Genomic DNA, 27,171 nt, shown 5'->3' with positions numbered 1-27,171 from the left:
GAGGTGTAAAGAAAGGTGTGACATCCCCAAAGGTGTATTATGGCAACCCTCCAACTAGCAGAAATGAGAAACTCTAGTAACCTCGGCTTCCTCTCGCCAGTTTATTTGTTTTATACCACAGGAAGCCAAACAGATGCAGAGCTGCTCTACTGCTGGAAGAGGATGTTTAGTTTTACATTTTGATGTATTTCTTATTAGGCGTGCAGATATTTTGACTCCAACTGCTGTTTTTTTTTGTTCGTGAGGATCTTTTACTTGTTTCTGTTACTTTAACTCTGCATTGAGGCTGCGAACGTAAGAAAGTAACGTTGTAAAAGTACATTTACTCAAGAACTGTACTTAAAGTACAGTTTTGAGGTATTATATGCTCTACCATACTTAAACTCCACTACAATTCAGAATTGAGTATTGCAGTTTTATTCCACTACAAGATACTTTATGAATCATATATGACACAAAAGGAGAAAAGGTAAAAAATGTAGAAAACAAAGCAAAGACTCTGCCCTGAAATCTAAATAATAAATACAGATGTTCTTTGCAGAGTCATTTTTTTATTTTGTTCTTTGCTCATCATCCCACGACCCTTCCGAGGAGCCCGACCCAGATGATGAGAACCGCTGGACCAAACTTACACCTGATGCATACTTAAAGAGCATTTTGCTGATACTATTTCTGTACTTTTTGTTGAACCTTTTGAGGCATGGCTTTTACTTGCAATGAATTTGATGATATATACTATGTTTTACTTTAGGTAAAGAAGGTGAATACTACATTGTTACATAAAAGGGCTCCAATGCAGACCCTAATCAAGTCCATGTGAACCAGGGTTAACAGTCCTACTACTGCTTTTTTAAAACAGCTCGTGTGCAGCAACATCTGTTCAACACTCATCCTATGATGCGACAGAACTGGATGAAAATGTAGCTGCTTGATTAAAAAGAAGAAAAAAAAGGCCAGAGAAGGAAGACACAACTGTAGCAGACAAGCTGTCATCTGATGGTTCGTGGCTGGCACGGGAAGATGTTCAGGAATGCACATGCAGTTGAAACGCGTCACTAGAGGTTCATCCTTTTAGACTGTGCAGCGGTTTGTGTGTGCAAAAGTATTTTGAGATTCTATGACAGCCGGAACAGTTTAAAAAAAGAAAAGAAAAAAAAAGAGCTCAAAGATTGTTTGTACAGCGATGAGCACACTGAAGACGAGCGAAACATCAGCTCACTTTGTGACAAAACTGCGGACGGGGAGTGGGCGTCGCCGTGTGCTCGTTACCAAAAATGATTTCTCCGGATGGAGGACTAATAGTGGCTTGGAGTCAAATTCAAGACCAACGCACTCACACTTCAAACCCTTCCAAAAGAGGATTTTGATTTAGGAGCTGCATGACGCTGGTGGCAACGTTTTGGGGGGGGGGGGGGAAAGCCTTCCGGCTTTCATCGCTTGTAGCAATCAAGAGTTCCCGGAAATTACCGTTTCTCCAGGAAGTTTGTCAAAAGTCGCATCATTAAAATTAAAATGAAAAGTCTGATTCTAACGAGCTGCATAATAGGAGCTGAATTAGCACAGGATCACATAGAGAGCTCTGACCTCAGGTCTGTGTGATAGCTACCATGCTAACATGTCTAAGTTAGGCTTTCCACCACCTTATTGTCTCAGTCATAATAATAATGTCAATGTACGTTGTTGTTGGGGAAGAAAAAGAAAAATCCACATCAGGCAAAACATTTGTTTATTTGGCCTAAAAGGGCCATAAATAAAACTTTATTCTCTCGATTTATTAACAAGCCACAGGAAGTCCGTGGCCTTCTACCACAGCACTTAAAACCTCTCGTTCTGGTGCGGAGACATGAGACCCCTCTGAGATACTCTGAGCCGCCCGATTAACTCTGAAGGCTCTCTTCCTCACTTCCTTGGAGAAAAAAAAAGAAGAAACAAAACGTGGTAATACTGTACCAAACTGGAGGCGGAGCAGCGGGCTGATCCGTTTTCACAAGAGAGGGGGCTTCAGAAAGGGCGAGGAGTGCGGTCGGGGGAAGCTTGAATCAAACAGCAATAACAACAACAACAACAATAATACACTATGAAAAACCCTCAAACGTGTTTTCTTATTTTTAAAAAAAAAAAGAAGAAAAAAAAAAGCTGAAGCAGAGTGTGCTTGGCGTTCAACCACTGCAGGATTGCCACTGTTTTTTTTCTTTCTCTCCCATCTCCTTTCTCATTTCCTCGATTCCCTCCCCAACAGTCCGCCCGTCTTTCATCTGTTCCGTTTTGCTTCAAAAATGAAAAGTGAAATCATATTTATAATGGTAAAATCTATAGCAGCAAAAGAGTAACAGAGGAGTAACAACTAGAAGCGAGAGACCTCTGGATTCAGAAGGAAGGCATGGGTTAAGAGAGTTCCATGGATGTCTGCCCGGGGGGGTCGGGCCCGTGATTGCGGAGGAGCGTGCGTCCGTCTGTCCGGAGTTCATCTCCCGTCGGTGGGCGCCCTGCCCACGGCGGCCATGACGCGGCTGAATCGCTCGCTCAGCTCCAGCGTGGAGTAGGTGGGCAGCTTGGGAGGGTCGTGGAAGCTCTTTATCTCCGTCGAGCAGTCCAGCAACTTGGGGAGGAAGTCGGTCAGCTTCTCCTGGAGGTTGGCTAGTGGCGGCAGCGGCAGCAGGAAGAGGACAGACAGAAGCAAAGGAAATGATTAACAAGATGGACCTCGCAACGCACATCGTGGTGGTGGCAGTCAGATTCCTAAAAGGCAGAAATCACAGGGTAAATATTTTCCATGTGATATCGCGCGTCGCTTGAGAGCATGTTCCACAACAGAAACAGCTTGCGAGCTGATGATAATACTCAGCGTTTTCCTGAACGCAGGCCAGGAGCTGTTGAGAGAGACTGATACTGGAGCGCGCTGATAAAAGCTGAACGCTCTTCACTCGCATCTCTCTACCAAGAAATTATTTTCCAGGAGATGTCTTTGTGCAATCTGACAGACCATCTTTCGCCAGATGTGGAGCGGTAAAGACTTTGAAGCGCAGAAAAACCTGAAATTCAAATGTTTGGCCTTTGACTTTTTGTTTCAGCACGAGACGAGGGGCTTTAAATGTATTTGTGCCATTTCAGAAGAAATATATGCTGATGAGAAGGAAGACTGACAGCTGGCAACCCTTTACTTTTAGTCCCACTTTTAAGCATGTATTAGCAATATATATATATATATATATATATATATATATATATATATATATATATAAATAAAGAGCTCAAGTGATATATTTAAATGATTTCCAAAGATATTAAGTAACATCACATATAAAAAAATATATTAAAAAATCATCAAATCATATGACTTTAATGTTGCACATTGATATTTTAAGTCAGTAAATGACGTTTAAAATACTTTTTACTGCCGTTTACTGACTCATCTTGTACTTGTTACAGCTCTAATTTATAAACACACTTTTAGCAGTTATAAGTATTTAGTAATAGTAACTATAGCTTTGTCTCTGGTCATTCATAAGCTGAGGCTGATGTATAAGCAGATGATGATGATGACCATAAAGTAAAGCACTGGTCTAATTACAATAAATATGTTAATAAGTTATATTTGTTGCCAAATACTGTCCATTATTCAGCACTTCAAATGTCCTCAGAACTAGATTGTAGTGTATCCTAAACCATTTATGGAATGGAAATACTCAAGTGGGGAACTTCAAATAAAGTATCACCAACATGTCTTGTGATCTGTAATAAATCTCACATATGTGGGACTTTTGGGACGACGACTGTCGCTGGGAAGATCTGAAATCACGTGAGCAACATTTAGATTCCCAGATTTCCCAGGACAAGTGCAAACGCCGCCCGACCTCCAAGCCTTCCGCCTGTGTGAACCCAGCTGTGGCCTGGTTCTGATGATCTTTGGTACGGGTAAAGGGAATGTTCCAGTAACCTCGGACCTCACCGCTCCAGAAATATCTAACAGGCCGCCTCCCTCTCTCTCTCTGGGACTCACGTTCCATCTCTTGGCCCAGGTAGGAGCACCAGCGGTTCCTCATGTCCTCCACTGCCAGCAGGTCTCTCTCGGTGTCGTGGATCAGCAGCAGTGGGATGCAGGGCACCACCAGCTCGTTCATGACGCCGAGGCCCGTGCTCACCTCCGGCTCCTCTCCCGACTCAAACATGGCAGCCGCTTGCTCGTTCAATTTCTGTGGGGGAGACCAAGAGGAAGCTTTAATGCACGTAACTGACTGATACATTCATTCATTATATTACTGTAAAGCAGCAGATTTTTTCTAATTAATTATTAATCCCACAGTCAGAAAATTATTCTCTGCATTTTACCCTTAGTAACTAAGGAGCAGTGTGCTGCTGTGAAGCACACTGCTTCACACGGTGTCTTGCTCAAGAACACGTCAACATGCAAAGTATGGGGAGACCAGGGATAAAAACCAGCTACCTTCTGATTTCAGAATGAACACTAAGCCCATGAGCTACGTGAGAACTTTACATAGTATGGAAGAACAAAGTAGACGGACATAAAACGTCATTAATAAAAATACTTTTTGTGGAAATGTTCACCAATTCTTGGCGTTTTGACAAAAGCCCATCTCCTGTTGTTGTGTCTCTCAAAACAAAATACAGATCTTAACTCAACATTGAGTATGAATTGAGAGTGGTCGTATCAAATCTACAACAAGATTTGTAGAGGGAAGCAGCTCATTGCAGCCACTAATACTGATACCACGTGATGGCTCACAAATCTGCACTCATTCTGTTTTGTTCTGCACAGGATGAACATATCGTTATTATTTTAAAAAGATATTCAGTGCAATACAGGTTAATTGGAGCCACAATACTCTACATTTTTGTTTTGTGGTGGGTCATGAACATTCGTCCTCCGAAATGGGGCTTGACAAAAAAAGTGTGCGAACCACTGCGCTAAAGCAAAGGAAGTCATTGTGGGTATGTGGTGGTGTCTGATCTACCTCACATTTGGTTGCTGACATGTTCAGCTCTAACATTTTGGCTACAAAAAGCCCAAAGTCGTGGTCAACAAAGAAGGCGGGGCTTCAGAGGCAGTTCCCTTTTGTTCCTGTTGGATGCTGGGTATGCCAAAGTTACCGGCGAACTCTTCTTCACTTGCTTGGAGTCAAGTAGCCGGCCGGCCGGCCGGCCCCAATAGACCACGCCCCCTTGGCCACGAGTGCCTTGATATAAAGCTTTTTACGTTTTCCCAGGGCAAACGTAAAACAAAAACACTAAAAACAAAACCCCAAAACACCCACCCCGTTAATATTTAAGGATAATGGAATTCTTTTCTTTGATGTACTTCCATTTAGGGGACAATCACGGGGCATGTTTGAGAACTGGAGTTCCCCCCTCACACTTTGAACAGCTCTGCTCTGCGTGAAGCCAACGATTCCTTCCAGGAAATGAAGATCACAAAGATGATCACAATTTGAAATAACTTTGCCGACTATCTTTTCTTTTTTCACATTTGTGTTGTCTGAGGTGATTGTTTTTGCTCCGGACAACATTCTTGTGTTTTCTTTTTACTACGTCGTTCATGTCCCTATTCTTGCTCTATTCTTTGAAGAGATGTGTTGCATTTGTTCCAATAGAGGAGTCCGGACAGCTAAAGGTCTCACAGTCATCGTTAATAGCGCAGAATATCCTCCTGCCTCTCGAACTGAAGAGCGTCCTGAGGTTCTTAAAAGCATGTGGAGTGGATTCAAGCTTCTCTTGCTGTTCTTGGCCAAAACCACCTTGCTGTCACAGACAAACTCGCTGACCTCCTCTGTGAGGAAACAAGCTGTTTTATTATTTTTTTTTTTTAAAGAGCGAGCCAGTTTGGAACTGGGGACTGGATTCACGAAGAAAAAAAAAAAAAACCTGAGTACATTAACTGTGTCAATGTTTGCAGTGTTTTCAATTAAAACAAGAGCTGGAGGTAAACAGCTGAGCGGACGGAGCCAGAGGTTCTGGCCAGAGATCTGAGACGACCGGTCGAGGCCGAGGTTCGGGGTTAGCTGAGGACACGCTTGTGTCTCATGGTAATGTGTTTATACTCCCTGGCCCTCCTGCTTCCTATTCCCTCTCCAATGATTACATTATAAGCACAATGCTGGTGTGAGGTTACTGAGTGCACCGCTGAGGACCAGCGCAAGGCCGATCCGACCAAAATACCCTCAGCCCGAACCAGTAACACACACAGCACACGGCCTGGAGCTTAGATGAAAATGGGGCCTCACAAAATCACAAAAACGCTGAAAGGATTTTCATCTGGCAGCATCGGATGAAAAAAAAACAAAAAAAAACCTCAGTAGAATCTTTTGTGGGCTGCAAGCAAGCCAAAGCAATATCTCAAAGAGCAAATTTGATTATCGTGCCACGGCTCGGTACTGGAGGAGAAATATCTGGCCGTGTTAGTTTTACTGAGTCACTTTTAGCAAGAGGGGGCGGCGTCTGATAGGGAAAAAAGGGGGTGACGAAGAAGCGCCGGGGACACAGCTGCAGGACGCATAATGTAACGCCCTGTGTATCTGTCTACTCGTTTTAATAGAAAATCCACGATTGCCTCACCAGCAAACACTGTCGACGGTAATGACCGAGCAGCTCCTCGTCGTGCCCTCTGTACTGCCCTTTAGACAATAGCTCCTTGTTGTACTGGTACGAGTAAATTAGATACATCAGAGCCTCCATGTAACTGTGGAAGAGAAGATAAACAGATGTTACACGCAGATAAAAAAAACGGTATCAAAGCTGCACTGAGGACTTTTGAAAGGAAACCGTTTCACAGAGGAAATAAACCCGATGAACTCACTGCACAACTAACTACAAAGCCAGGGAGCTGCACTGGCTGGGAGTTGCCGCCCCCTGCAGGTGACATTTCAACATTCCCTGGCCACTTCAGGCGGGGGAATTAGATCAATGTTGCATGCGACATTACCCAGTTTAAGCTTTAACACCATAGTTCAATGTTTCTGCTACTGGATACTAAGAGGGGCAGAGCTGACGTGTCGCCATACTTTGTCTTCTGAAAGAGATCCAGGCCGGTCATCATGAAGATTGTTGTATCGCGGAAATTCCGGTAAGCCTGATGCCACATCTGGAAAAGATAAACAGAGGTTAGCGGCGGCAAACTCACTCAAATGCACATCCAAAAAGTCGTGTCGACCAGCAAGCACTGGCACAGCAAAGAAAATGGATCATACTGTATTAAATGAAGCATAAAAAGACTCAAATCTACTACTTTGGAGGAATAAAGACACCGCCGCTGACCTCGTATTCATCCATGTTGACCTCCTCGGGTTTGATTAGGTCCAGTTTGGCACGTGCCACATTCATAATGCTCTTACATCTGTTGAGGAGGAGGGAGGACATTGGGGGGGGACAGGAAGAGGAGCCAGCATTAGCGATGAGATGATGAGTCACTGTGAGGTACTCCAGGAGTTGAAAGAGTCCACCCTGCCCCGAGGCCTCAACATGGCCTCACAAATCACTCTTTAGTGCTGAGAGGAGAAGTGAAACACCCCTCCGGAGGCTCCTATTGAGGCCACACGCACACGTATATCTAATTATCTCGCTCAAAATAGCAGAGAAGGGAGAAATCAATTCTTCACTCATGAATATGGATCGAGGCCATCAAGCGTGGCTGAAAAGTTTTAAGAGATAGTATGGGGCACTGCGTACCCTAATGACATGAGCAGCACACTGTCAATAGGAAGGGCTCTTGATATTTACCAGCAGTATATAAAAGACAAAGTCATTAAAAAGTCATGCGCCTCCTAAGATTTGTATTTGAAGAACGAAGCAGAAGGAACAGAGAGGAAGGGTTTGCAGCAGTGGAGCGTTGACCAGTCTGTGCTGACAGAGGAAAGGCCTTTGCTGCCCCCTGTTGGTGTTCGTGAGTAGGTTCAGGACGTTTTAAGCACTTAAATTGATTTTATTAAGTGACTGAGAATCGAGTGCACTTCATGCTAGAGGAGTTTTGTATTGAGACCAATGTTAGGGCAGAGTGTACAGTTTAACTGACGAGTAAACTGACCACCCCTGACATATTTTATGGATATTTCATATTACATTCAGTGCAAAATAACAGTACAGAACGATGGATTACAATGAACCCAAACTGTGAACGTGATAACTGCAAGACGTTTGTGTAAAAAGAGTGATTTGGATGAATTGTGAGCAGATTATTTCCTGTAAATATTGTATCAGAAATTTCTTTGGGAACTTTTAATGCATGTCTGGATTGTGTTTTCTGTTCTTTTTTTTTAGAATTTCTAACAATTATACATACGTAAAAGGCTTCTTTTAAGAGAAAAGGATTGTTTTTATCTCCCTGACGCTTGGCCTCTTCTATAAGCTCTTTGGTTGCTTCTACATTATAAAATGGCAAATCCATTTAGTATTTTTCAAAGAAATGTATGCAATGCTAAGATAAAGGCTAACTGTAGAGTTACAGTGTTACTGTGTTGTAAAAGTTGTCTTACACCCCTTAAACTCAAGAAGGACCTGCGAGTCTCGGGTTGGTGACCTGGGCCTGACCTACCTCTCATCGAAGGCCAGGTTCCGGTCGGCAAACTGAGTGAGAAGAGTCCTCTCCAGAATCTTCTTGGGCGCCTGGTTTTGAATGAAGTACACGATGATGTGCTGCAGCCGGTAGTCGTTCTCAGGGGGCGTGTCCTCTTGGGCGAACCTCAGCAGACGAGCATACTCCAGCTTTATGGCCTGAGCAGAGAGACAAAGAGGGGACAAGTCGCAGTTAAAAGCCGACTACGGTTCAGGCGTTTCTGATCCTCTTGGGTCGAGAACATAAAACGGTAACCTGCAATGGGATTTATTTTGCAATGAAAATGAATTTCAGTTTTCATCTGGAACGGCCAGCTTTCAGCTGATTTATGAAGTCATGACGCACTTGCAGATTTGAGCTCATAGTTCAGCAAAACAATTGTAGAGATCAAAGTGAAGTGGTGGGACGGCCAACAAGTCTAATGGATTGTGTAAATGTTGGACTGCGCTGCTGCCAATAATGAAGTGTTGACAGCAAAGGCTGTGCGATTAAGCACGCCATCTTCCCTCTGTGTGGTGGAGAAGTCACAGGTTCAATGGGTAATCAGACGCAAACACACAACACAGAGTCTGCAGCAGACTAATGTGTCTCTGTGGGGACTTGTGCTTGAATATCAAACGCTTTCAGACAAGAAAACACATTCACTCGCTCACTTTTAAGCTCCCCTCTCTCTCGCTCGCTCTCTCTGAACTAAAAAAGACTCCCCGCCCCATTAGAAATTGATCTCCCCTGTTTTGTTTCACCTGCACAGCACAAGTCAGTCAATACTAACAGAAAAACTCTGTTGAGTTTCTTTCGTTACCGCAATAGTAAGTGGAACTTAGCTTTTATTTGTGTATACCAGGGGTGGGCAAACTATTGCCCGCAGGCTGTATACAACCCGTTGGGCGTTTTAATCTGGCCTGCCGAGTATTATAATTATTCTAGTATTATAAAAATAAAAGTTTTTAAAAAATTATATTATTAATATTAGGCCTGGTGGACATACCGTGAAGTTGGCGGCGCATTGCCATAACTGTCAGCAGGCAGTAACATTTAATTTTCACAGTTATAGCCCAAGACCCGCTAAGCCCAGCTACTTAGCTGTCAGGGATAGGAACTCTAGTCAAGGTTTCACATTTATAAAATTATACCACAGAACTGCATGCTGGGAAGTCCTGTCAAACTCCATCGCGGCCCCTTGGAATAATAATTGCCCACCCCTGGTGTAAACGGTCAGAAGGTACACAGGAGCAGACAGACGCACATCGATGGGAGGTGGAGTGAGTACGTGTGGGATGAGGAGGTAGGAGTGTGTACCTTAAAAAAGGCGGTCTCAGGCCCGTTCTTTTCATACACGCCGCTGGATTTGCCAATGGCCATAATTACACCCTGCATGTTGGGGGTCATCATCGCCTGCCCGGGGAAGCAGGAACCATGTCAAACAAAACAACAGGTCCTCGTGACGAAACCGAACAAGGTCACGCACTGCGTTATGTGTTTGGAGGCAACTGCGACATGCCGGCCATCACTCAGCAAGTCCATGCATTGGTTAGAGCGACGCGAGGGCGGCTTGTAAGAAACTGAGGCGGCCACGTGGCCGTCGTGTGAGGCGTAGGGCTGCCCATGACACCGTGTCCTAACCGGCCCCGGGCGGCGCAGCGTCGTAGCGCCTCGGACCTTTCAGACGACGCTCTGTTTCTATTCATTCTTGACACGTGCTTCAAAAGTTGAAATGAGGAGTTAGCTAAACGACACCTCCTCTTTTCACCCTAAAGAAACTAAAAGAGGAGGCAGCTGGCTGGAGGGAGATCGCCGCAGTGCTTCCTACTTGCTGTTGACTAATATGTGTCGTTTCCAGTAAATATCAAGATCAAGAGATCTCCATTTTAAAAACAACAAACAAGTGCAACGTTTTATGAGTGACTAATCTTTTAGGACTCCTGTCTGACCTGGAGGGACATGATAGGTGCTTTGTTTGACGTAACGCTTGCTGTTAGGACACGGTGTATCTCCCCCTCTGAGTTTTCTTGCATCATTATCAAAGTTACAGTATTGATTGACAGCCCGAGTGCAGGTGTCTGGATACTGAGCAGCAGCAACACACTGGCCTACAACTACCGCTGACATCATGCCCCAAAAACAGACAAAGTATGATATCATGGTGAAGTCTGTGCAAACATTAATAAACATCCGCCATGTGTGCATTCGGTGTTATACACTGGTGAAAGGTGAGTATCAAACGGACAACACACGACAGCTCATTCAAACCACAACATGAGCCGGCGCTCTCCTCTGTTCTCACTTAAGACCGCTAAAGGCTCGGCCCGCCTTTGTGCCAAGATGCAGGCGAGCTCGAGACGAGACTTTTCACACGAGAGTAACACAGGAAGGCCAACAAAAGGAGGGCCGCCTCATTGCGCAGCATTGTCCTCCAATAAAGGGCCGGATTCTCTCAGGTGTGAAAAACCTTCTGCAGCGCTCTCATTCCATAAACGGTCACAGGCTTCTCAGCACAAAAGAACGGGGGCATGAGGGTGTGTCTGTGCTACCTCGTCATCATACCCCCCCTCTTCTGACTCAATGACAAAGGTCCCCACGTTGGGAATGGCCACCTCGACCGTGCGCTGGCCGGGGGACTCGTCCTCCGTGACCGGATCAGAGGGAGGGGGGGCGGAGGCAGTGGAAGCCTGCACCTCGGGGTGAGGGGAGGAAGGGGTGGGAGGAGACTGTAGAGAGAATGGGACAGATGAAACAGGAAGGACAGAGTACTGGCGGAGAGCAGGGAGCATTGCATGGAGAGGAGGAAAAACAGTGAAATATCAGAGGAGTGGAACTTGTCGCGTAAAGTGGGAGCGTCAGATCACTTAACTTTCAGTCCATGTTCAGACTCACTGGACTCAACTGTTGACAGCATCAAGGGGACGGGGGAGACGAGGGGTGGGGACGACGACTACATAGTGTGATCTCAAGTTCAGCGGTTTAGCAAAGAAACTATTCCATTTGTAAAAAACTACTTTAACCTGCACAGACAGAACAAGATGGACGCAGCACAATACTGACTTACTGTGTTATCATCTGGTCAGGTGACATCGTGAACCAAAAGTTATCATTCATATGAAGTTGGGTTCCTGACCAGCTGGTCTTTTTTCTTTGAGTTGTGGTCTGGCTTCTAATACTGCTATTTAGCTGCTAGATGCTCCGCTATGTTTACCAGCTATGAGAGAAGTAAACAAAACCGTGACGCTGCAGGTCAGAGAAGCAAAACAAAGAGCTAAAAGTCTCCATTGAGCGAAAGAGTTCAGTGAGCATTCTCTATTACCATAAAGGTTAGGGATGCACGGATTGAAACTTCCATGGTCGGTTTGTTTTTTAAGTAACCTGACGATTTATATTTTCTTTCTATGAACTGAAGCGAGGCTTCCAGGCTAACTTCCTTCACCAACACCCCAAAAACAACGTTTAGACTGTTTAGACTCAAGGTAGCCTGTCAGAAAGCAGCAATGTTATCATTTTTCTTTGCTATTGTCGTCTATATGTTACATTATTCAAAGGATTAGGCAATTAATGATTGTATTCTTAATAAGGAGCTTTGGGGGAAATAATGTATTGTCTTTAGTAGTTTTAATAATGAATTAGAAGCTGCCTGAAGCTAGAGTTCTGAAGTTAAAGGGCTCATAATTCTCTTTCTTCTATTTATTATACATCGCTCTGAAAACATATCCTGAACACAGCTGGATGCATTCAGGTTTCTCACCAAAAACTGCTTTTTACTAGATTACCTCATGATAACGTTTCAGCATTTATTTGCCAAATTCTTAGTTTTACCGAGTAGAGGAGAGCTCGATCGCATCACGATGCGAGTGACTGTAACCTCCAACAACTTCAGCTGAAGAGCCGGTCACTGGGCGTCACTCCGAGCAGCATAATGGGAATTAACCACAGTGTAGATATAATATAAGTGTCAGATTAAGTGAGTTGTTGAAAATGTTTTTAACGTTGCTGCTCCACGGCTTATTTTGGACAACTTGACTGTCAGTGCTGACGTAAAACTATCATGCTGCACAGCAGCTTTAACACGCTCCTGTAGCGACACTTGGATGTTACTTTTCTAGGAGACAGAAATGACATCACATTTAATTAAGGTAACCTAATATAAAGCTAACCGAGTAGTTACCTAGTAGAAAACCTGAGCAAACAATTACTCGAAAAGATGTTCGCTGAGGTACTAAATAAAATCAAAACACTTGAGTTTGTTGGTTGGCGATAACAAACTGACATGTATAAGACAGACAGGCGGCGGGTGAGAGAGTGAGAGTGTTCTGCGTGTTTTACATACAGCGGTTAGCAATGCCTCGGGGCTCCTCTCCTCTTGCTCAGCAGCAGCCCTGGAGATGGCCCTCTCCGTGTCCTCCTGCAGGTGTTTGGAGTCGTTCGTGGGTGACGGCTGCTCCATGTACTCTGGCTCCTGCTGGGCCACTGCACGATGGCAAACGGCATCATGGGAGAAACAAAGAAAAAGAAAGAAACACAGTTCTTTACTTGAGTTTTCTTTTCACCCTCACACAGTGCACTAGGTCTACATGCAGCTGGAAGTTGTCCACAGTGCTGACAGGACGACATGTGGGAAGCTGGTATTTTGGACAGGTGCCTGGAGTCAAATTAGGTGTCCACCATCATTCAATAGAAATACACCTAAGTGCTGTGGGCTGCATCATAAACATCAAAGATCATGTTCTTGCAGCCACCTCTTTAAGCCGGGACCTTTCCTGTGATCTACTGTGAATACGGTATACAATAATACACACATGCCACAAGGAGCTGGAAGGGTAAGGCTGCATGCCAATATTTCAAAACTATTTAGGGAATAAGAGTTTTTCTGTATTCATCCTACCGCCAAGTATTGATTCTCAATCAATTATTCTACTCTGTAGTCTGAGTGTCATGGCCCTGACCTGTGTTGTCTGGAGGGCTGGAGTCAATACTCATGGGCTGAGGGGAAGAGGAAGAGGTGGAGATGCTGGATGCTGCCGAGGCGGCTGCGGCAGCTGCAGCTGCAGCAAGGGCCAGCTTCTCCTGCTGAGCCTTGCGGACCTGCAAGGCGTCCCACTCCTGGACCTCCTTCTCGAACAGCTCGTTGTCCTCCCTCACGTACTGCTTCAGGTCGGGAGGCAGTTTGTCCATGCCGCTGAGTATCTGTCCCGTTTCTTTATCAAATTCCTCTGCAGACACAACACAGAGAGAGAGAGAACGATCGTAATCTGGCCTGCTCAAAAACATGACAGTTTATTGCTGCAATGTGAGTTTATATACACAGACGCGCGCACAAACACACACACACACACACACACACACACACACACTACAAACTGTCTACAGGAGAGCTGGCAAAACCAAGCATGAGTGGAACCAGATTCACTTCTTTGATTTAAACTGAGCCAAAAGCTAACAGAACATAAGTCATGTTTTGTTCTAAATTAAAGCTCAGGGGTAAGGCTTTGTAGTTACCAGCTACTATCTGTATCCCTTTATGTAACAAACCATATCGGGATTCATATCTACATTTAGATTTAGAGAGAGTGGTTGGAAATTGCCTCGACCGCTTACAGAATAAACAAAATAACGTAATCATACCATGTAGCTAAATGTATCAAAAAATAAAGCACGAGTTGTATTTGACAAATGTGATATTAATGGTTAACAATGGTCGGCTATCTGTCAGAAAAATATTTCAAAGTGAGCATCCCTCGTCCATGTTTACCTTCTATGAGAAAGGGCTTCTTGTCGTTGATGTACATGAGACAGTAGGCACTGGCGTTGCGGTAGCCTCCGAACGAGTCCCGGACCAGCTCCTCCCAGGACGACTTGGTGACTGAGATGTCGTTGTACTTCATCCAGCAACGCTGATGCGGGTCGTAGATGTAAGCCCAGTAGTGGCCTGCATTGGCCTGGCCTTCGTGAACGAGCACTGCATGAAGTCGGTATGGAACCTGCAACAATGCGAAGCAGGTTTGGAAGGTTGATTTACAGGGGGAGAAGTTGATTCGGCTTTTTGTATTTCAATTATGTCCTAATCCAGGAAAGAGCTGCTCACCTGCATCATGGTTTTGTCAGAGTACATGAGCTCAATTGTTCTGTGGATTCTGTTTATACTGCCCTGCAGATCTGGTGGGATGAAAAGCATATACAGTCTATTCATTAGTAAGTGTCTTTTGCAACATTACAGAGGAAACAGTTATGTTGTGCCGGTACAGGAGACCTACCACGGGTGTCGTTTTCCACTTCACTCCTCCAGCGGTGCAGGCAGCCCTCGAGCACCCTCAGCTCTTCATCGGTGATGTGGCGCGGGGCGGGGTGCATGGGGAGGTCGGGGGGTAGCCGGGACTGGGTAAAGGGCTTATGGATGGGTACTCTCTGCTGCTGGGCTGCAGTGGTGGGAGCTGAGGCCGAGCCTGAGCTCTCTAAAGGAGGCAAGGGGTCCTGCTCGGCTGTGCTGCAGGGTGAGAGGCACACAAGATATTAAATGAAACAAATATAAAAAGTTGGTCCAATTTTACAATACCAGCTTCTTTGCAGCTTAGAATAATGAAAAACTAAGTCCTATTAAGGCTAGGGGTTAAAGCAGAAACCACCTAAAGTAGTGCCAGTAAGGTGAGCAAAAGGCAGCTCACAGCACCTCAGTGCGGTCTGAAAGTCATGCACGTCATTTTATTATGCTGGTGTATTCTGTACACACAACCTTCATTGCATACTCTGTATATATGTATATATATATATATATATATATATATATATATATATATATATATATATGTCTATATATATATATATATATATATATATATATATATATATATATATGTCTATATATATATATATATATATATATATATATATATATATGTCTATATATATATATATATATATATATGTCTATATATATATATATATATATATATATATATATGTCTATATATATATATATATATATATATATATGTCTATATATATATATATATATATATATATATATATATATGTCTATATATATATAATTAAAAGTTATATTTATTATATAATGTAATTGTTTTTTCACAAATACACTGCACGTGTTATAATTATTTTTCCCTATTAGCTTAATTTCTTATTGAGCAGCTCCTGTCTCCTGTCTGTTCCTCATGGCCTAGAACGCTGTTTTAACGCTCTTTATCCAATCAGATCTCACCTCTGTCTCTCTGTATGTCTCTCTCTCTTCTTTCTCTCTTCTCTCTCTCCGCCGGCTAAACAGTGACGGCCAGCGAGCTGGCCGCTGTGTAATCCCTGCGCTGTGTGTTCCCTGCACAGTGCACACACACTCCGGTACTTTAGGTGGCGCTGTATGCACCTAGTCAAGTTGGTTACTTTAATTTGTAGAATAACAACAATTTAATTTGGAGAGAAGAAGAAAAGTGTCCAGCTACAGATTGTAGCTGGACACTAGTCCCTGTGGACTGTGGCGGTGCATCTCACCCTGCTTATGAGACATGCGCGATCGAAACTGGAAAGCAGCTCTGCTTAGCACGCTGTTAGCCCCCACCCCTGTTTTTTGACAGCACAAGGCAGCTCTTTTTTCTTCTCTTTTCTACAAAAAAGGTCTAAAAAGACACTGTCCACTATCTGCTAAGTTTGTGCAGTTAAAAAGGGTTTTCTAAATATTAACTTAAAGTAGGATAAGAATAGAAAGGAAAGGCTGTAGGTTATGAAACTTGCCTCGGCAGGGACAGCTGTTGTCCTGTTGTGCCACCGGGGGGCGCTGACGAGTCAATGTCTTCCACTGGGGAGGTGCACACTGGCTTACTGGAGGCAAACTCCATGGCGTACTGTAGGACATCTGCCAGAGGGAACCTCTTGGGGCCGGAGCCGTAACTCAGATACCTAAGGGGGATACCAGAGAGGGAGAAGAATAAGAAAAGAGGACAAAAAGACAGACACAGAACTTAGAAATTCTTTACAGGGCTGTCTGGAGAGCTTTGTTGTTGTTGGCTAAATCATCAGTTGTAGGTCGAATAGTAGTACCTCTCCAGTCGCTGTTGAAGCAGAGTCAGATGCTCTTTCAGCCTCCTGATCTCCTCCCTCTTGATTCTGGTTACTTCCCTGTTCCTGTCCATGTACCTAACGACACAAAGACCACAGCCGAGGCTTCAGTCTCCAACACACTTGGCCTTCATTGTTTTTCCACAGATGAGAGAAAAACTCAGTGCTAACAGTTGTACTACCTGTCCATGTAGAGCATTGAAGGGAACTCCAGCTTGTTGTGGATCTTTTCCGGGCGGCCCAAAGCTTGGTTGAACTCAAATCTTGACAGTTCGAAAGTCAACACAGGAGGGAGTTCTGTGAACCAGTGCTGGAAGGAAAATAAGGAGTTGCTCTTGAGATGAATTCTCTTATCGTGTCAGGATGTAGACATTTTCTCTTTAGAGTTGAGTTGTTAAACATTCACTCAAAACTATATTTATTTTGGCTGTTGATTTAAATTTGAGCAGCATTTCACATGGCATAGAAGCATAACCTTTGATTACGCTAGTCATAGAGAGAAAAGAGATTTTTACTACTACGACTACTACTACTAACAAATGAAAAATAAACAAAACACTTATTAGGACTCAGAAGACATTCAAAATGTAGTAACATTTTTACAGAAATATATGAAATATACTTTTGATTATTTTCCAAGGAAGATGAAAGCAGGACAACGCTGACAGCATCGAGTTAGCCACTTATACTTCATGCCTAAGTGCAATAATATAACACACACGAGCAGTTTGGTCCTTCCACGTCGTCCCTTTGATCAACAGTTAAATCTCACTGAAAGTGACCCTTCAACATCAAAATATATTGTTTAAAAAATATATTGTTTTAAAATATGAATATATCATCTCTCACAGTCAATATAAATCCTGCAGGCTGAACATTACAGTATATAGTAATCTTTATGTATGTCTACACAATCTATGCCCTCCATGTAAACCCATTGAGTATTTATTTCTTTGTGCCATCTCTATTGTTTACTACTTACAGAAAACTGGACTTGAACATAGATTGCAGCGGTGCAGTTAAGCTAAACCAGCTTGTTAAGAATGTTTAGTTATCATCTTCACTGAATAATAACAGTAACACATATCACTGTCAATTCTAAAATAGTGACCATGATCTTTATTTACCTGCAGACTGAATCAGCTTTAGGTGGAGCAGGTTTATACTTTGTTTTACGTAAGTACATTCCTTCCTGTGGGAAAATTAAGCTCCTTATATGATCTGCTCCTGTTCGTTATTTTACATTTGTGTGACAGCACAATGTGGCGAATACAAGCTCGGCACTTTTGGTATTTTTTTCTTTAAATTAAAGCCCTGGTTCAGTGGAGAGAAACCCATCACTTCCTAAAAAGACTTTTTGTAAAAGAAGCAGTGACTAGTACAGTATATTGTACACATGGTACCTCAAATGGAGCTACTGCCATCTTGTGGTACTTGTACCTTACTACAAAATATTGTTGTAAGTTTGGCTGGCATGAACACAAATCCACCCACAGGGACTGAAATAGGACAATCACACTTTAGATGAGTAATCCCAAACACCAGAGTGTTGAAAATAACATGATTATAATGTTGAAGCTACAGAAACTTGAGAAATATCTAATCAAATATATAAATATACATTGTCCTTGTACTCTAAGTGCATGGTTGCAATGTCCTTTTTTTTTAATCATTATTTTTAATGTAGAAAAAGAGTTTTAAACGAAAAATTTTCCAGGAGAAATCCTGTATTCCTCAATGATGTGGATGGAGTGTCTGGTGCTTTTCCAGAGGGCTGGGTGCCATACTGCGCACTGGCCTGGTAAGTAGATGCTCCCAGCTGCTGTGGGACAGCCTCGGCAAGGCCACAGCGAACCGCAGGTCACACCCAGAATAGCACAGGTGTGACATAAGGACCGCGAGGTCAACCCTTTGGAGAGGATCCACTTCACAAATCCAAAATGATTTAACCCCGATTGTCAGCTCTGAAATTACTGCTCGTGCACCTCAAACTAACTTGGAATTTCATTTTGCGAAACACCCCTGGACAGGCGACTCTAGTCGTACTGCTTTGGCACTGACCTCTTGTCCAGACCTGGCGGAGTTCTCTGCCGAGTGCAGGGACTCGATCTCGCCCTCGATCATCGCTGCCTCCAGACATTCGTGGAGATCCTTAAAGCCATTCACCTGTAGCGGGTACTGCCCGAACATCTCGGTGTTCTCAAACTTTTTACCTGTGAAATTACAGAAAGTGAGTGAGTGAGTATCACATACAAAGGTCAAAGGTGTGCCAGGCATGACAGAAGAGTGCGAGAGGCAATGAGTGTGAATGCAATAACTCCACACTTGTTTGCATCCAAGCTGATTTTCTCTGGTTCCGTATTCACTCGCTGATCATTAAACAGCTGCATAGACCTCCCTGCATCAACTACTGATGAGAAGCCCCCCCCCCCAAACAAAACAATGGGAGAGAGGAGTTGCTGGCGGACATGCAGATGAGGCATTAAGGTCACTTGATGAGTCCACTGGCCCAGCTTTCGGTGGCTCTGGGCCAGTATTGTCACGCATAATAAGCACAATGTCAATCAGCCATCAAGGTCTTCCACGATCAATGCAGCCACTCTCCTCTTTTACATGGACCACGTCTCATTAAGACAAGGTCACCTTTCATTACTACGGGCAAGGACATGGACCATGCTAACACTTCATGCCTCTGTGGTTCTCCCCCACACCCCGCCGCTAGCTTTCCCTCTTTACTGGTTTGGAATTGAACAGCTCATCTCACCTTCCAGGACGCCAACGGCAAGGAAGCGACCGTAGAAGAGCTCCACCATGGGGTTCTTTGGCTTCTCACCCTCCCTGAAAGCACAACAAAAAGTAGCTTGAAGGAGGCAGCTCTGATTCAGTTCGAGGTAAACAATGTGCCGCCCAAGTCCACCAACGAGCACATCCTGCATGTCCACTCTGTGGCTACCTGTCTTCCTCAGCCTTCATCTGGAAGGCGTCCTCCAGCCAGTCCAGCAGCTTGTGGGTGAACTCGCTCACATCCTGCTGTTGAGGAGAGCAGACACACGCAGACAAAAGTGAGCAATTACAGGACTGCCTTTGGGTCGCGTATGTCACGGAGTCAAACTATGGGACTTAACTGGACCTCGGAGCAAGACGAGGCCAATCAGTCAAATCATTGGTACGTCTGTCATCTGCTGATGAACACTTACGAGGTGCCTCGTCTCAGTAGATGAGTCGGCGGATTGTTGGACTTCAAAGGGGAACGGGCTCATAGACATCGATGCCAGCTGGTAATTCAGGTCAACGGCTCTCTGACTAATACAGAGTAGTGACATGACTGATGAGTAAAGAGGCCACAGGGCTGACCTCAGTTGACCCTCCGCAGAGACTTAATGCTTATGGTGGAAGAACAGAGCTCCTGACATTTGACATGTGTACGTCACATTATAGCATATAGGCACAAAGAGCTAATTCCTAGTCAATAGTATATTCTGCAAAGTTCAGAGGGGTGCGAGGGAGGATTATTAGTTATAGATGAGAGCGGTTCAGTGTCTTGGATCCAGTAGAGCTGAGTCAGGAGAACGACAATGAAACTCAAGCCTGGGGTTGAAAGGGCAAGGCCTCCGCCAAGTGGAAGTACATGTCCATGTTTGTCCAAAATGTCGTCTTGTCATCAGTTTATCCTGTTAGACATCTGTATGAAGGTGTTACAACCATGTGAATTCTTGAGTTATGGATGAGGGAATGGGATGTTTTGTGGCCACCAAGATTGTAATCAAGTCGTCCTTCAGTCTACATGGACGTTAGTGCCAAATTTGAATAAATGCGATCAAGGCATGTCTGAGATATCATGAGTAGAGGACGGACGTGAGGTTACAGTGACCTTTGACCTCCACATTCTAAAATCAGTTCATCCTTAAGTCCAAGTGGACGTTTGTGGCGAATGCGAAGAGATTCCCTGCAGGCGGTGCTGAGCTATTGCTTTCATGAGCATGGGACGAACAGTTGAGCTGCCACTAATTTCCCATCGATTGTTTTATTGATTATTTCATCCATTATATTTTATCCCTCTCAACACCAAGCCGTTTCAGGGGCGTTGTTCACTCCCGTCATATTTTTCTCTCTGTGCCTTTGACCTTCACTACAATATTTAAGTCCTGTCCCTCTACGGAAACAAAAAAAATCATCGCTAGGAACACATTTTTTATTTGTGCAGAATAACATGGTTACACGACCATAAATCATAAAAAAGAAAAAAAACGCAAGTTACATTTCTTTGATATCACACACGATGTGTTTAATGACGATACGATGACAACAACTTCAAGCTTTGATAAACTGTTTTGCCAATTGTTTAAAGAACCGTTCAAAGAATGTATTTTTCTGCAACAAAAATCAAATTGACCATTTCATGCAAGTTTTATTAACAAACTGTAGGCTCACTGTGCCTGCACAATGCAGCTCAAAACCAAACAAAATGTACCATCCTAGAAATTCAAAATGAGGTCAAAACTGCACCATAGAGCGGTGTGTTTTCCAGTTCGACAGTGTGCATACTGTCATAACCTGCTTGCAGTACTGCCGTTGTCTTCACTGAACACTGCCTGTGCTGAGCGGTTCCATCATGCGGAGCGGGGTTGTGGCAGAAAAAGGCTTACCTGCTGCGACTCGCTGGACTTGAAGGCGTCTTTGAGGATTTCCACTGCGCGTGACGGATCCACGTATTTCCTCTTGGAGCCCACCATCAGGGAGAAGAGGTTCCTCAGCTCTTGCATGAAGGGCAGGTTCCTGTGTTCCTGGTCAGAGTTAAAACAATCAGCAAGTTAGTGATTCTAACAGTCATGTCAGCATTGTAACCTTTGTTCTTTCCTTCATATATATCCTCTATTCAAACACATATGACAAAAGTATCATTTGAAGACTGTTGTGAAGGACGTGGACCGAAAACGTGTGACTTTTAGCAACAAGCAGTGTTTTAAATAAAGGTTTCTCTGTAGCCTTCATCTGTAATTTGTGCATCGTCAACATAGAGGCATCATGACAGTGAGATGCGGAGGAACGTGACTCGGCGGTGCATTATAACGTCGCGCTTATTTTTCCGTGCCAGTGAAACGAGAATGCTAATGTCAAGATTAGCGTCTAAGCTCTCGCCGTGTCACACTGCTCAAGTAAAAGGTCAGTGGTTATGGCCGAGGGGAGTGATGTGAAGAGAGGACGACCATAAACCACACTTCCACAGCACAGGCTTACAGCAGATTAGCAACAGGCCGCTAACCTCGGTGAGCGCTCAGCATCTTTCTTGTTTGTTCATATTCTCCCCCACTGACAACGAGTCGGACAAGCGATTGCTACTCAGTGGTAAAACATGGAGCCCCGGCGTCGCTAATCCCTGTCAATGTGCATTTAATCTACACCTGTTCTGTGGCGTATGCATGTGTGTGACTGGGTGAATGATGACATGTAGTGTTAAAGCACTTTAAATGGAGGGAAAACTAGTAGATATCTATACAAGTAGTCCATTCACTGTGGCTGGACACAGTTGAGCATCTCAAATCTGCACAACCTTAGGAATCCCACTATCTCTTGTCACTTGCTAGCAGTGTGTTACGTGAACTGTCGGGGGCGAAGCGCTAAGCTGCAGTGACCTTGGGGCACGATCACACGGCTGCTGAATAGTGGCTCACAGCTCCAAGAGGGTCCAGCCCTCAGCGCTAAAGCACTGGGAAGCACTAAAAAGGATATAAACAGACCTAATGTGGTGTCACACACACCTTAAGGTAGAACGGCTTTTCTCATTTTAGTGACAAGCTCATCGTTATTGACCAACAACTGGACCTCCAAGTACAATTTTTTATATTTTTTATTAAAACGCATCGAGTGTTTTTCATTCAAATGTCTGGAAGAGCCAGGTTATACAATGGTTAAATTCATAAATTTAATGGTTGAGTTCATAATGTAACTGATGTAAGTGATTGTGTTAAATGGGCGTATGACACCATCTCATGTCAATCTCAGGGCCCAGAATGGAATCCAATCAAAATGTAATTATTTGATTGTATTTATTGTGGATTATATATGGATATATTGTGATTTAACGTGTGATTTCTCTCCCTAGTCCTACCTTCTGGTTGCGGGGCAGGTCGTGCACTCGGGCTGGCGGTGAGTAGTTGAGCACCAGCCTCTGGAACTCCAGCAGGTTGAACAGGGACTTTGAGGTGAAAGAGGAATGGACACGTGTTAATAACATCTAATAATAACGACAGCCGTTGGCCACACACATGGGAGAACGTGATTAAACTTCAGTGTCGTCTTAATGTGGAGAGGCCTCGCTCAACAACAGCCATAGAACAACTTCAGACCTTTTACATCGTGTGGTATTCCACTCCGTAATGCCGGGAAGCTGCAATGACTACCATACCTTGTGTAATTGCTCACACTACCTGGCACACATACATGCTATATGTGCAATATACTGTTTCTCAATCACTTTGTGTCTATCCTATACATTTTCCTGATTTAAACACAGTTCTTAATGAAAAGCTTGCGCTCTCTTTAAATTACACCACGACCTCCAAACACATGGTCAATCTGTCTCCTGCTTCTGCCAGCTGTGGTTTATAAAACTGAAATTAAAGTTGGACCATATACAAATATGACGTCAAACTGGAACTTCTCTGTATTGCTTGGAATACTTCAGATAGCTCTTGTTACAGCATGTGGTAAGTCATGAATAAAGAGCCCGAGGTGATGTCAGAAAGTACGAAAACGCATTATTGAAAGAGCTACACAACAAGGAAATTCACCTTTAAAAGCCAGAATGTCAAAAGCTAGGTTTGTTGTGATGTTTGTTTCATTTGAGGCAGCAAGAAGAGCCACTTACCCTCCCTGCTTTAACTTTGGTTCACATGATCTCTGTTTGGTATGTGAAAGTGAACATAAAAAGGCCTCAAGACTTGGATGTCTCATTTGAAAAAGAAAAAGTTGTTTACTTCTGCTCTGGCACCAAGTGAGGTGGGATCAGGTTCAAGCACTGCCTCCTTCTCAAAAGGTGGGGTTACATTACGCCATGTGATGGTGTATCCAGTGTTCATCCAGCATATTTCAGCTCAGGTCACATTCTCACACCGACTGCAGCAGCAAACAAGACACTGAGTCTTTGTGACAGCTGGGCTAAAAATGTCCCCGCATTTTCCATCATATAAACATTCAGATTACGGTCTCACCCATGACTGCTACTTAGGAGGACCGCGGCGGATTAAAGCGAGATCATTATGATTACATGCTACCACACGAGGAAATGCAAAAGTCAAGACCTATCGGGACATAACTGTAGCAGAAATATTTGCAAATGTGCATGGAGAGTGGTGGAGCTGCAGCTCAATGTGTGTGTGTGATAATCTGTAAGTGTTCAGAATGCATTCATGCGTATTCAGATTTGTATATAAAACTCCACTATAGTCAGATTTGCAAATGCACGGAGGTTCTTTAGAACATTTACACATCGGATTAAGGTACAGTTTCACAACTCTACACACACATTTGCAAATCTTTGTGCGACAATAACGGCCCCATAAAGACCTCAGTTAGTTTAGTTTCACAGACCACTGTCGGTCCATACGCAACCGCCCTCACGGGTCAGCACACTGTGTGTGGTGGATTAATGACACAGTTTGCGTTAAGCATCACAGTGTGAAGTAAAGTTTTAGTGCAGATCGTTATCCACCAATATATTCAGTAAAATATGTGATCAGGACATTATTTATGCATCTCCGTTAGCCGATCTCTGATGATGTTACTTTGTGAACAACCGATCTGTTTATAAATCAACAGGAGAGCGAGTAAACAATAACCATCAGGCTCTGTTCAGTGAAAATGAGCATTGGGGCGAAGGTAAATTAGAATGTAATCTTAATTATACATGTAATCTCGTAAAATGTAATGTTGGAGAGAAGATGTTTTCAACAACATAAATATTTATTAAGAGTCGGAATTATGACCCGCTTATAAAAGCTTATAAATAAAGTCCATAAATAAAGGATTGTCTTGGACCATCAGAGTGTGAGTGTGTGTGTGAGTGTGAGTGTGAGTGTGAGTGTGTGTGTGTGTGTGTGTGTGTGTGTGTCCACCTGTATAACAGCACTGAACCAGCAGGTATTGCCAACATTTTTCAGCCCCACGGGGCAGGTGTCTATCCTCTTCCTGTCATGCGGGTTGGGTGAGTCGCTCCACACTTCTGTGTGGGTCCTCTTCAGACTCGCCTTGTTCTCCGCTATGCTGGCCTCCAAAACTCTAAAAGAAATTGAATGAAACATCATTTACACATGATCTCAGCATTGCGAGACCTTTCTACCACTACACTGAGCAGGCCCAGCTGAACTCAATGGTGATAGAAGGATAATCTGCTTTATGCACCACAGCACTGCATCTCTAAAAAAAAACATGCTATTTTCATCTTCATCTTGGGCAAAGAAACTAGAAAAAACACCTCACGGCTGTACGCCTCCACAAACTATTCATGTTGCCATTTACATCCATGTCTGTCTAAGATGCAATCTCTTTATTATTACCGCGTGCGTGTGAAATCGTCAGAAATTGTGTGCAACTTCTTGATTTATGGCCAAAAACTGTGACGTGACCTTCCACCGCCAAATTGTAATCAGTTCATCCTCGAGTCCATTGTACAAATATGAAACCAATCAAGGTATTGCTTGAATATTGTGTTGATGAGAATGGGTGAAATGTGAGTTCATGTTGACTTTGACCTCTGACCTCCCAAATCTAATCAGTGTTCACGGCTGACGCCCAAATCGAAGCAGCATGACGCCACTCCCGTCCTGATTGTGTATTTAAATAGAAGGATGCAGAGCAGAAAAGCGGTTCTCCAGAGCGACCCAGTTCGCCCTCAGAGGGGCCGTTCTGTCACAATGAGGTTTGATTAAACTGCCAGTGTGGCTCCTTAGCATTGTGCTCCAGTCGGGTCACATTGTCCTTTCATATTAAGGGTTGTGATTTAAAATGTAATGTTCATGAGGCTTTTATTCTCTCTTATCAGGACATAATAAGCTAATCACATGATTTACAGGTTAGGGGACCATTAACGATGCTTTGGTCGGTGAATGAAAGGAAAAATATGAGGTTTAATTGGTGACTTCAAGTATTCATTCATTATTCCACATCAAACTGGGTCTAGCATTGTACAAAATATTCAAGAAACAATTTTAAAAACTGGATTTCTTTCAAGACCCCTTTGGCAGAAATAATTTTTTTGTTACATGGAACTATTATGTGATAAATCAGGTGAATATCACTGTTGGACGCACTCTGTTCACTCTCAGTTGTACATGTTGCGACAGAGTGATGCTTTTTTTTTCACCTCAGAAACAATGTTCAGAGCAGATCGGGCAGAGATGCAACACAGTCGATGAAAATGTGCTAACAAAGATATTCTTCACATTCAAACACATCATTTTAACTTGATTGTAGAGTGCAGCTGCCAATAACATTGGCAGGCTGAGGTGGACACAACACAGTAGAGTACAGTAATGAAAGGATCGGATTTGGATCAGCTTCATTTGACCTGGAACGATCTATTAACACGCGCCCGGTTCGGCCTCGATACGGATCCTCAAGATCGCCTTGAGACATCCCAGATTACAAGAGGGTCTTGTGTTATTCCAGAATATCTGTCACTAGCCTGTAATGCTACTGAGCCCACCTGCTGATGGCCTGCTCCTCATCAGTGATGCCCGTCTCCCTGAACGCACGGCTGGACTCCTCCAGGCTGAGGGCGATGGCCCGCTGCAGATCATCCTTATCGTCCCCGGTCAGGTCAATCACATCTGCATGGAGTGAACACAGACAAGCTCTAGTTTAGTTTGCATGAACAAGAACTCACATGTTTCATGGTTTCTACCAAGTTTCTTCACATTTCCTTTTAAAAAGGGATACTCTGTCTCGTCTGGTGTGAAGCCCTGGTTGCTTCCACCTGCAGCCCACGCCGCGATGACACAGAGCCGCTCGAAAATGACACATTTGCATAGTCTTTTAATCGTCCCTGTGAGGTCTCAAGACCTGCCGTGTCTAAAAGTTGTGAGTAAGCCGCTCACTTGTGTCCGCCTGGCTGCCGACGCTGATGTATCTGTCGCTGGCCACCTGGGACGTCTGGTAGTAGGCCGTCTCATCTTGCTGAGGAACCTTGGCGTTCTTCTCCGTCAGAAACGCCACGGCCTCGGCCAGGTCTCCATTGCTCACCTGCAGTAACAATGTGTTTGATGAGGCTCACGTCAGCTGGGTATAAACACGGGAGAGTAACAGCAACATTCAACTTGAACGTGGGGCCTGTTTCAGCTCAAGCCCTCATGAATACAACTGCTCATTTAAAAAAGGAGTAAGAACAAAAAAAAGTGTCTTTATTGACTGTAAAACTAGGTACATGTGTGGTTCAGTCATGACGAGTGTGGAAAAATGTGTAAACTGCCACTCTGTGTTGACCAGCCGTTTCATGTGAATGGTTCAAATGTTGGCGTGAGGAAGAAAAACTTCCCACCTGTCTCTTACATGAAACGGGT

At 43.8% G+C, this 27,171-nt stretch overlaps 1 protein-coding gene across 5 annotated transcripts in view; it reads right to left on the bottom strand.

The window, feature by feature from the left end:
- Positions 1 to 1,709: 1,709 nt before the first annotated feature.
- usp25 (ubiquitin specific peptidase 25) overlaps positions 1,710 to 27,171 on the bottom strand; it is a 28,249-nt gene continuing 2,787 nt past the window's right edge. Inside the window, exons 4-27 of one of the 5 annotated variants that reach the window (XM_068599950.1) lie at positions 26,710 to 26,854; positions 26,319 to 26,442; positions 24,730 to 24,892; positions 22,725 to 22,811; positions 21,262 to 21,399; positions 19,569 to 19,645; positions 19,380 to 19,453; positions 18,677 to 18,828; positions 16,798 to 16,925; positions 16,598 to 16,693; positions 16,292 to 16,456; positions 15,768 to 15,878; positions 14,806 to 15,035; positions 14,637 to 14,707; positions 14,304 to 14,532; positions 13,498 to 13,764; positions 12,882 to 13,021; positions 9,863 to 9,958; positions 8,543 to 8,721; positions 7,270 to 7,348; positions 7,017 to 7,096; positions 6,571 to 6,694; positions 4,001 to 4,193; positions 1,710 to 2,637 (exon numbers count right to left, since the gene is read on the bottom strand). In XM_068599950.1, the coding sequence (XP_068456051.1) occupies positions 2,465 to 2,637; positions 4,001 to 4,193; positions 6,571 to 6,694; positions 7,017 to 7,096; positions 7,270 to 7,348; positions 8,543 to 8,721; positions 9,863 to 9,958; positions 12,882 to 13,021; positions 13,498 to 13,764; positions 14,304 to 14,532; positions 14,637 to 14,707; positions 14,806 to 15,035; positions 15,768 to 15,878; positions 16,292 to 16,456; positions 16,598 to 16,693; positions 16,798 to 16,925; positions 18,677 to 18,828; positions 19,380 to 19,453; positions 19,569 to 19,645; positions 21,262 to 21,399; positions 22,725 to 22,811; positions 24,730 to 24,892; positions 26,319 to 26,442; positions 26,710 to 26,854 (3,321 nt within the window). In that variant the 3' untranslated portion in view covers positions 1,710 to 2,464. Of the gene's footprint in view, positions 2,638 to 4,000; positions 4,194 to 6,570; positions 6,695 to 7,016; positions 7,097 to 7,269; positions 7,349 to 8,542; positions 8,722 to 9,862; positions 9,959 to 11,094; positions 11,272 to 12,881; positions 13,022 to 13,497; positions 13,765 to 14,303; positions 14,533 to 14,636; positions 14,708 to 14,805; positions 15,036 to 15,767; positions 15,879 to 16,291; positions 16,457 to 16,597; positions 16,694 to 16,797; positions 16,926 to 18,676; positions 18,829 to 19,379; positions 19,454 to 19,568; positions 19,646 to 21,261; positions 21,400 to 22,724; positions 22,812 to 24,729; positions 24,893 to 26,318; positions 26,443 to 26,709; positions 26,855 to 27,171 lie in introns of all 5 variants that reach the window. The other 4 variants (XM_068599949.1, XM_068599951.1, XM_068599952.1 and 1 more) reach the window with 4 other exon arrangements.

Source organism: Clinocottus analis, unplaced genomic scaffold, assembly GCF_023055335.1.
Source record: "Clinocottus analis isolate CAN_PGR_092001 unplaced genomic scaffold, fCliAna1.0.p SCAF_5, whole genome shotgun sequence".
NCBI lineage: Eukaryota > Metazoa > Chordata > Actinopteri > Perciformes > Cottidae > Clinocottus > Clinocottus analis.
The sequence above is the reverse complement of the archived record's forward strand: the minus strand, read 5'-3'. Positions and strand labels throughout refer to the sequence as shown.